The following is an 11,537-nucleotide window of genomic DNA, read 5'->3' on the forward strand; positions in this document are numbered from 1 at the left end:
GCAATTTATAAGTTAAGTTTGACCAGCTTGAGGAATAGGTCTACTATCGACGAGTCGGGACCGATATTGGTAGGCGGATAGTGAGGTCTCTTCCACTCACCCAGTTGGGCGCTCGGATAGGGGCGACAAGCTAGCGTAGAGTGTACTAGACCCCGGTGATTATCCAAAGTGAGAACTATACTGATATTTGATGCTCTAGCGATGAGCTGCATTGACATATGGATTCAGATGAGGATTGGCGCATGGCCTTAGTATGGCCGACATCATTCACTCCTTACATCGCATGGTCCTGATATGGCCGATAGTACTCATGTCTTGTATCACATAGCCTTAGTACGGCTGATGACATTCATGGACTTACAGGCATTTTTGCATTACTCTGATATTGCAAACTTGCATTTCTACCATATGTGCACACTTTCACCACCCTCTAAGCTTTCTATAAGCTTATGTACAACTGTTTCATGCAGGTGACGCTAGGTAGTAGTAGTTCAGGAGCAAGAGCGTGCTGCAGAGCTTCCAGAGTTTTAGCTTTATTGTCCTGTATTTCCCTTCTTACGCATTGTACCTTAAAGTTTTTTTATTATAGTAGATTTTGTGATGGTGTTCTTATGGTTTTTGTTCGTGGGTTATGCTTATGGTTATACTCATTACGAATCAAAATCATATTAGAAATCCTCCTTGTAGAATTTCAGGATTGGAACTTGGTGTATGGGTGCCGGGAGCCGAGAATGGGGTACTACGGAGGCTGTTGGCACCGGTTTCGGCGATCGAGAATTTTGTGATCCCGGTTTTCGAGTTTGGGACGTGACATCAGGTGTACCACCCATTTTCATACTCTTCTCGAGTTGCCGGGGGTTTGACCATTCTTTGGCCAAATGGCTTAGCTCGCCAACGATAGTCTAGGATCGATCACCGCGGCCGACGCTAGTCATTCCCCCTGATTTTCTTAGTGGTCATATAACGACCCTGCCACAATGATTCAGGAGGGTCCCCCCATTCAGGAACATTCCTTCGAGCATATCAGTCACATAGTTGCCAAACTTTAGTGTTGGACTGATTATTACTCAACTGAAGGAGTTGGCGTCACCCTTGTACTGACTATCATGACATCTCTCATTGATTGTTTGGGTTGATATCGACCATTAACTGTGGTTGATTTCTCCGATTGGCTGTGACCATGTTGACCTCCGGGTTAGGCGAGAATGGGTCAGTATCAATCAGCATGGCTTCCTTACCTTTTTCAGGAAACTTCAGTAATCCACAGTTGACGTGATCTTGGATGATGTTTGTGAACACAATGCATTTATTAGTGGAATGGGACCGACTACAGTGCCATTTGCAATATTCAGTCTTTTGCAATTCGTCGGCCGAAGGTATCTTATGGTTCATATGAATTTTGATAAATTTCCTAACCAAAAGAATGTCAAATATTTCCTCAACTCTTGTGATGTCAAAGGTGTAAACATTTTGAACTTGATGTGTGGCCAATGCGGTTGATTTCGCTTTGACCGATGCCGAAAAAACCAGCGGCTTCTTAGCCACCACCTTGATGATTGTAACCTTGTAATTTGGGTCGTGGTAATATGTCCCTAATGGCGAGTTCTTTTACCTAATTCCTTCTTGCAGGAGTTTCTCATACCTAGAGATTTTCTTAGTTAGGTCGTATAAATCTATGAATTATGTGCCTATGAACTTCTTATGAAGTTTATACTTAATCCCATCTTGTGCAAGCTGCATAAATTCGGCTTCATTCATAACAACCTTACAATGGCTCTTTGCCCATATGAACCGTGCGATATAACTCTCTCATGTGTCTTTAGGTAACTGCCAAAAGTAGGCGAGATGGGTCATAGTTATCTCTCTATTTTTAGAGAAGAAATGAGTGTAGAACTTCTCCTCCATCTCTGGCCAAGCGTACACCAAGTCAGGCAGTAAGTTTGAATACCATGTGAAGGTCGCTGTCGTCAGTGAATGACCAAACAATTATAATTTATGATAATCATTGTTGGCCAATTATCTGTAATGCATAGTAAATCGGCCAACATGTTCGATGGTCGACTGACCGGGCTCACCTGAAAATAGGGTAAAATCCGGTTGATAGTTCTTTGGCAATGGTTGTTGCTGATCTATCCATTCGAGGTATGGTTTATGATATACTGGGATAGTGTTGTGGCCAAGTACTTGACCAGAAACTTCTTGGATGATTTGGACAATCTGTTTGCAATCCATCCGCTGAGGTTCGAAGGCTGGCAGTGGGTTGGGGCCAAATCAGTTCAAATTATCCTGAAATCTGGGGAATTGTTGGGGATTAAACCCTCTTGATAATCATTGATTCTAATTTTTAGGTATAAAGTTCCTACCCTCTCGCTCCAGTCATCTAGTTTCCATAGGAGGAGGAACGTTTCTCATCTCCTGAACTGGGACCGGTGGTGGATTCCGTTGCGAAGGCGGCATGAATGGCAGCAAAGCTGCATTGCCAATAGAAATTCCCTCGGCATTGTATTGCATCACTGATGGCGTTCGCATGGCCATCATGGTAATCAACCGATGCATGGCCTACACCCTGATCTATAGCTCAAGTGGTAGACTAAGTGAAAGATACCTCATTTCAATGTTGAGGTCTTAGTATCGATTCTCAAGTGGAGGTGGCTAACAAGCTAATAGGAAAATAAAAAATAAATAAAATCGATGCATGGCCTCCATCTGGCTAGCCATATATCAATTAATATTTTTAGCTTGAATACGGAATTGCTCTCCTTGGGCCTTTCCATATTCCTATACAAGCTGAATACTCAGTTGAATATATCGAAGTACGACAACTATTTCGTCTAGAAGAACAGTTTGACAGGTGATGCTCCTCCCCGATCCCCAATACCAGATGTTAGACTATTGTTCAGATTTAACGCCTTAGGGGCCGTTGGAATCGGCACATCCTCGACTGGAGGTGGTGCAGTTGGCGTAGAGGGGTCAATCCCAACAATGCAGGCACTTCTTCTATTCATAATTGACAAAATTACACCAATAAGTTAGAGACCGGGTCCCACCGAGTGTGCCAAAAACTATTGTATGGTTCTTTTTTTGCTGTATGTGTGCGGGTGTGTCAAAATTGAAATTGCAGCTTAATTCAAAGCGAACAACTATGCCCCCAAACGCTAAGATAAGTAGACGTGTAGTGTATGATCGAGATTTGATGAGATCAGTCACCTATTTAGCTACTCGCTCAATATACAAAGAGGATTATGTGATATTCAGATGGTGAGATTTGTCTCCTAATGATGAGTTACAATTTTACCTTATGTACGAGAAGACTTTTCATTACAAATAAAATAAAATAAAGAAGGAATTCTTACCGTTGGTAGCAAGGGATAGCTCCAACAGAGCGAGGGACAGCTCTAGATCACCTTCCTAAGTAAAGAACTAAAATTAGCGTGCGAGAGTAGACTTAAAATGACCTTTTTTTTTCTGCTCCAAGACACCATCTCCATGTAAAGAAGTAAATCGGCATGCGAGCGTAGACCCAAAAAGACCTTTTCCTTGTGAACTCTTTTACTATTTACAGCATTCATCTGCTCCTACACGATTGCTTAGCTACCAAGAAATCTACATCTCTTTAAACCTTCAAATATACCCTGTATATCGGTACATATCACAGCTAACCCATTCTGATGGGTTCTCGTGAGGTACGGTGATAGTGGAGATGAACAGGGCCATGTGTATATAACACATACATATGTGGCCAGAACTTTGCCACGCCAATACAGTACCCATCTCGTGCTGTGTTGTATCCACCATACGCAATCCGACTCCAGCCAGGTCTGACGTGGGGACGTGGATGCGGATCGGCTGGTGTTAGGGAACACCAGCTATATAGCTGCTGTAGGTACGTGTCGTGCGAAGACAAGCACCGACGCTCCTCGCACTCTGAGTTGTACCAACGGTTCAAAAGATACAAAGTTACATGGCCCCACAGTCATGTATTTATTATATCTATAGCGTTCGTCTATTTTTGGAGGTCATTTTAGAGCATTATCCAAAGCAAGAATCATATTCAAAGATCATCTGGACCACACCATAAATAGCAGTAGAGATAATGATTTTCACCGTTAAAAAATTTTCAGGGCCACCATAATGTTTATTTTATATCCAATCTGTTCAAAAGGTCACAAATATATGAATGAAGAGGAAACATAAATTTCATATTGACCCAAAACTTCTGTGACCCCAGAAAGGGCTTCAGTGGTAGACGTTCAATCCCCACTAATTTTTACAGTGTGGTTCACTTGATAGTTAGATCTGTCTTATTTTTAGTCTCAAGCCTTAAGACGAGCTCACCAAATGGATGAATGGTTTGGATATAATACATACCTCATGATCAACCCCACATAACTTGCTGACTTCAACACAGCAGCTACATAGCTGGTGTGAGAGGTACGTCAGCCAATCCGCTTCCGACGTAGGGATGCCGACGTCACATTCTCCTCATTCTTGGCCACTTGCTGCTGCAAGAGACGGCCATACTCTTTGGGAGTGGATTGGGTGTTATACCATAGGGGCCGCCTTGATGATCTATCATATATCCACGCCGTCCATCTTTTTTGCAAAGCCCATTTTAGGACGTGATTGAAAAAATTAAACAGATCCAAATCTCGAGTGGGCCACACCACAGAAAACACTGGTGATTGAATGCCCACCATTAAAAATTCCTAAAGCCCAACACAATAAATATTTTCCATCTAGCCCGTTGATAAGATCAACCAAATCTGTATGGAGGGAAAATACAAAGATCAGCTTGATCAAATTTCCTAGTGTCATCTCGCCCATTAAAAGTTTTTAATAGTCATTTACAAATGTTTCCAATAGTGTGGTCGACATGAAAATTAGATCCACTTACGTTTTGGGATAAAATGAGCTGAAAAAAATGGACAGATGCAATGGATATACAACACATTCATCATGGTGGGCCCCACACAGCAAGAGGAGCAACCACTGAGTGTTACTCAGGTAACACCTAATCCGCCCCCATCATATTTTCGTGGTGCCTAGGGCGCCTGTCAACGTCAGGTATCTTATCAGTCTACATTTCCTAGCATCAATGGCCTATTTAATGAAAGCTGTGGTCGTGTTAATCATCATTCTCCTCTCACCATCTTTCTTCGTCGTAGAAATTTCGAATAAGATCCAGTTCCATTCCTTGAATAAAGAAAGAAACAAATGGCAGTCGAGGTTTGTACAATCTCTCCTCTCTTTACTTTCTAATTTCATTACACATGCATGCACATATAAGATGAAGCTCTTTTTTTCCTTTTTTTTTTCTCCTCTCTTTTTTTGTTTGAATTTTACTCCTTCATTCATATTTTTATTTTTATTTTTCTTGTTCTTTGATTTGTTTTTTCTCTAAATTTTTTGGCCTTAGAAGTTAGATAAAATGACAGCTGATGTTGTAGGATGATGATTTATTGAAACCGTTATGATTATCTTTGGGATTTGGGTCTTTTCTTGTTATTGAATTGCAATTGCATTCGTTTTAAATTATTTTATAAATAACTACCTAATTATTATGAAAATTTCATTCTTATCTTTTACAAAAGAAAGTTTTTAAAATACACCTCATAATTAATATAATTATAATTCCACCACCTTCATCATGGTCACCATGCTAGCAAAAGAATCAGTGACTTAGATGGCTCTATGCCTCCATCATGATGTTTATGTCACCTATTTTTGTTTTGTTTTTATTTTTTATATTTTTTTTATTACCTGTAATTATCATTACTTATAGCAGTAATTAGATGGTGATGCCTCCACACTACACGTTGACAGCCACTAGTGCTGGTTTCGAACACTTTTGGCTTTAGCCCAGAAAAGCGAGAAAAGAAAACAAAATGGGTGTAAAATCTCTGGGGGCCACTATTATGTATGTATTTGATCTATACCGTTCATCCGTTCCATCTGTTCATTTTACTGCACAAGCTAAAAAATCAGGAATAACCAAAGCTCAGGTGGCACACCACATGAATCAGGGGATGTTAAACGCCTACCATGGGCCACAGAAGTTTTGGATCAAGCTGATATCTGTGTTTACCCTTCGTCTATGACTTTTTGACCTTTTGAATAAGTTGGATGGCATATATACATTCATGTGAGCCGTGATTCATGTTTCAGCTTTCAACGGTGTACATCATTATCTTTTTTTTTTTTTTTTTCATATCTAAAATAAGTTGGAAAAACAGATGGATGGCACGAATACACCATGGTGGCATATTAAAAAGGTCATTTCACTCTTTATCAAAAGCTGGTGAGAGCTATCATGTTAGGCAAAGGGCCCAAAAAGTAGCTCAATTTGTTATTCAAATGGACCACTTGATTCGAAACAACTCTCACCCGCCAAACTATTCCCATTATGCGGTCCACATGAATCATGGTTGAGTATGATTTCCAGGCCACAGTCCTAAATTAATGTTTGTGTGAAATTTAATGATTGTTTCCAAGTTGAATTAGTATAATTATCATAGTGGGTCAATCTATAAATATCAAAGGGGGGCATTTCCCTGCCAATTGTTTCCTTTGGTGTGGCCATTAAAATCAAGGGTCAACCTAACCCTTTTCTACCCCTGGGCCTAAGATGGGAACTTAAAAAAAAAAAAATAAATAAATAAATAAACTTGAAACTGCATTTTATTAAAAAGGAAAGGATGTACAACCTATGCGAACAAAGGCAACATTTTGGGACCCCCAGCTACAAAAAAATAGTTAGAGTGGATCTTGCATAAACATCATGGTGGGCCCTATTGATTTAGTGGCGTCCATGCAAATTTTTTATACTAAATAATCTCAGCGCATAGTAGGTGGGATGTGTGGACTTGATTTTTGGCAGTCCCAACATGATGTATGTAAGAAATCCACTCCAAGCATCAGATGCATAATCATAGTTTAGGGTCAATGCCCAAAAAATCAGGCTAACTTGGGATTCTAGTGGGGCACACCAAAGAAAACAATTGAGAGATAAACGTTCACCCTTGATTTTTATAGGGTTCACTGTGATGATTATACAAAATCCACTCCAACTATTCAATTCCACAAAAATTTAAACCTGGGACCTAAAAGTCATGCCCATCCATGATTTAGGTGGGCCATACTAAGAGAAGTAGTTTGTTGGGTGATTGTTGCCCAGTACATTGTTTCCAATCTTATTGCTTACCTTAATCACAAAGGGGGATGATATTTGGGCCCTTAGTCTAAACATGAGGTGAGGAGCTTGGTGGTTGGGATGGATTTTATATGAACATTATGGTAGGGTCCACACAAATAGCCAACCCATTTCCTAGCACGCCCACTCAACCTGTCTATCAAAAAATGTTAAGGGCATTGAAGGCAGTGGAATGATAATTATATAGGTAGAGGAGGTGGCTTTTTGAAAATCTTTTTGAGAAAAGACTGAAATGTAAATAATTATATATTAATTAGGTACTTTTTGTAAAATTACCTTTATTTTATAACTTAGTTTTCTTTACTCTAGTTTTCTTTACTCCCTGTATGGGTTTTGATTGGTTTCCCTCCCCCAAATCACCATATATATATATATATATATATATATATATATATATATATATATATATATATATATTATATATTATTATATCTCTCTCTCTCTCTCTCTCTCTCTCTCTCTCTCATTTGGGTTTTTATTATTTTTCCTTTTGTTTTATTTAAAACCAGAATTATATCCATTTTACAGCCTGGGTTTCCTATTTCCTGTCTCTCTCTCTGACTGGGTTATTGATTATTTTCCTTGTGTTCGTCCTATAAAACTACAAATTTCTCCGTTTTACAACTACAAATTTCTCTCTCTCAAACTTGGATTTTGTTTTTCTGATTTGTATATAGATATCAACGTTGGCATTGAATGTTGATCTTGACTGCCATCCCTGCTACCAGCAGATGACAAAAGCTCTCTGCAAATTCCCTGGTGAGTTCTCTCTCTCTCTCTCTCTCTCAACGAGATACACATGCGCATTTTCTACTCGCGAAAGTGGTCATTTGATCTCCCCATCTCTGTGAGAGATCAGGACAATTGATCAGGTGAGGCCCACTGCATTAAACGGGGAAGACTAAGATGTGGGGGCTGATTTTGTAGTAGGGGAATGAGCAAGTGGGCCATCCCCAATATGAATAGCTCGGAACTCGTACGTGCATGGCAACCGTCACGATGCCCCCTCCACACGTGCTATAGCCATTATTTTACACCCCTTTGGGGGGCTTGCTCAAATACATCCCGACGTATAACTATAAGATACGTCCGACTAGAGTAGTCGGATTTGGGCCTTTTTCAAGCAATACAAACCGTTTGTTGGAGAGAGCTTCATTTGGATGGAGCATGCCCAAAAGAGATCTCAGATTGAATATTTCAAACCATAGATATACAAAGGTTATGGTGACTGTTCATGTTCAAAACAAAAGAGCCTTTATGGAAAGATTGAAAATGATCCAATTAAAGGATTTGATTTGTATTGTTTCCACCGTAGAAAGTGAGACTTGTGGTATAGATGGTCCAGATAATTGGAAGATAGCCCAGATTGGAAAGCAGAAGTCTGGATGTATCATATGACCATACGATGGGATGTATTCCAGCCAACGTCCTCCTGGGAAGCAGATTAGGTGTTTACCCAGGAAATAGCTTAGTGGGGGTTACCCTTACCGCAGGGCCCACCTTGATTATGTGTTGTATATCCACGCCGTCCATCCGTTTCTATAGCCTATTTTAGTATATTTTTCAAAAAAATTTAAGTAGATAAAAATCTCAGGTGGATCACACCACAGAAAACAGTGGTGATTACGTGCTTCACCATTAACATTTTCAAAGCCCCCATGAGAAGTTTTTCATAATGCTTATTTTCCATCCAAACTGTTGATAATGTCAAGAAGATCTGGATGAAAGGAAAAACAAAGGTCAGACTGATTGAAAACTTTTGTGGCGCATAAAACGTTTTTTAATATCATTCATCACTATTTCTATTGGTACGGTCCAGTTGAGATATATATCTGCATAAGGTTTGGGATAACGTCCTAAAATAAGATGTAAAAACAGATGGACCGCGTAGATATATAAAATATAAATGAGGATAGGCCCAACAAGGTTAGGGTAACACTCTCCCGTCCTCTTGAATGCATAGGTTAGCGAATACCCTTTATTTTCACTCGTTTTGAAAAGTTTGAAAAGGCTTGCATGACTTCACGTGGTCATGCCGGGTCAGGACTATTCGCTGACGTGTGGATAGAAGACGTTACGTGGACGTGATACAACCCGTCCATCAGGTACGCCACCCTATGTTTTCGACCAGCGAAAAAAAATCAGGCACAATCCAAAGTCAGGTGGGCTATATCATGAGGGACGGATGAGATTGAAAGTCACGGCCATGAAAATATATCGTTCAAACAGTGCGTGGAGTGCACGGGAGTGTGTATATGCCATCCCATCTACTCACCTGATGTACTAAAACAGGTGAATGGATAAGCCAACAAAAAAAAAAAAAAAGGAATTCCAAGACTCATGCGAGCGACACGTGAATTTAGAGGATTTAGGCATGGTTTTAACAATGTACCTATGGTGTGGCCCAATAAGTCTTGGATTGGAAGGATGTTTAAGATTTGTGGTGAAAATTTAATAGCACACTTGATGGACGGGGTGGATATGACGCAAATCCTCCTCCATGTACTGCATGGATATTTGTAAGGCCATCAGTGATAGGCATGAAGGGCCCCAACCTATTGGACGGCTTGTCTATCACGCACATGAAAGGTCAGAGGTTTCCTGCTGGGTGTAGAGTAACTTAATCCAACCAATTTGATTTGATACCTCTTTTATAATGAGATTAGAAATTTAGAACATGATTGAAAGTCAGTGCATGCTTATTCCAGAAACGTTGGGACTGAGAGTTGTAAAAATTCACTTAGGTACCGTTGATACAATTAAAGCAAAATAATAATAATAATAATAATGAAAGAATTAAACCAAAACTCAAAGAAGAAATAAGAGATGAGGCACAAAGATACATGTTATAGTGGTACATGAGGTAGAAACAAAGGTTTTTTTTTTTTTTTCATCACAAGGTTTACCGGTCTCTTCCACTCTTTCACTCTAAAAGGAATTACTCGCTAAAGAACCCTACAAAAATATATTCTAATATCTAGTGGGGCCCGCATCTGTGTATGGTATCAAATTCTTCCATAAGCGTCTCCCAACTTTGAATCAGTGGCCCACTAGACTAAATTTGGAAGTTTTTAGATAGTTCTCTTAGTGCATGCTTCGATGGTGAGCCACACCATTAGAAAACGAAGAACAACCCAATAGAAAAGAAAAAAATTTCTATTAGAAGGGCAGGTCACTTCATGGTTAGCTTGGCCAAATTTTGGAGCGTCCAAATTTCATCCACAGGGGAGCCACCCTTGTGGGATGACGTTAAAAACATCACGGAGGGTTTCCAAATTTCTAAGTTAAAAAACTTGGAAAACTCAGATTTATGCTCAACCGAGTCTGCTTGAGTTGAAAGACTAGGATGAGTGTTTCCTTGACTCGTCCTGGCCTGACCCAACCGGTATCTGATAGCAAATTTAAATATATTTTTATACAAATATTTCATATATATGATGAAATATAAATAAGTTACAAAATTTTGAAAACAGCCACTTGCTGTTTATAAAGTGCACCGGTATGGCCCACCCGATGAATAGACCACCCTTCATCTTTGGGCCAAACCATCATCCCTGATCCTTCGCACGTGTGCCACACGTTAATATAGTAAGTTACTGATACGTGTTTCATTTTATTTTTTTATAACAAGAAATCCAGAGCCAGAAGTTTGACGAGGAGCAAAAGAAGGTGATCATATCCGGTCCGTTTGAACCCGAGAAGCTCATCAAGAAGCTCTGTTGCAAGGTCGGATGCAAAATCATCAAAGGCTACGTTATCATACTGGAACAACCTAAACCGGCCCCACCCAAACCCAAACCCGATGAATCTAAACCCCAACCCAAACCTGACAAAACTCCGTCAAAGCCCGTGCCACTAGTACCTGGACCGGTGAATATAGTGATTGGACCAATCGGACCAGTGTGCTTCCCTAGTCATTGCAATGGATCCCGTGGTAATTGCCAATGTGGGTGTGGGCGCCGTTCCTCTCCACCTAGATCCCGGGATAATTGCCAATGTGGGTGTGGGGGCCATTCCCATCCACCTGCATCCCAGGGTAATTGCCACTGTGGGTGTGGGGGCCATTGCCCTTCACATGGATCCCAGGGTACTTGCCAATGTGGGTGTGGGGGCCAGAGTGGCTGTCGTTCACATGGATCCCAGGGTACTTGCCAATGTGGGTGTGGGGGCCAGAGTGGCTGTCGTTCACATGGATCCCAGGGTACTTGCCAATGTGGGTGTGGGAGCCAGAGTGGCTGTCGTTTCTTGATTGAAGAGGAGAATGGTTGTTCTATCATGTAAAATTGGTGGGCTCCTTTTTTCTTTTTCTTAAGCGTGTCTATGGTAT

General features: G+C 40.4%; 1 protein-coding gene across 1 annotated transcript; it reads left to right on the forward strand.

Annotated features, from left to right (window-relative positions):
- The first annotated feature begins 5,104 nt into the window (after window positions 1-5,104).
- On the forward strand, window positions 5,105-11,148 carry LOC131229841 (protein PYRICULARIA ORYZAE RESISTANCE 21-like). The gene is made up of 4 exons (XM_058225879.1): window positions 5,105-5,226; window positions 7,888-7,969; window positions 10,842-11,080; window positions 11,125-11,148. The coding sequence occupies exons 1-4, from the start codon at window positions 5,215-5,217 to the stop codon at window positions 11,146-11,148; spliced, it is 357 nt and encodes a 118-aa protein (XP_058081862.1). The 5' UTR covers window positions 5,105-5,214.
- The last annotated feature ends 389 nt before the right edge of the window (window positions 11,149-11,537 follow it).

Source organism: Magnolia sinica, chromosome 16 (genome assembly GCF_029962835.1).
Source record: "Magnolia sinica isolate HGM2019 chromosome 16, MsV1, whole genome shotgun sequence".
Classification (NCBI taxonomy): Eukaryota; Viridiplantae; Streptophyta; class Magnoliopsida; order Magnoliales; family Magnoliaceae; genus Magnolia; species Magnolia sinica.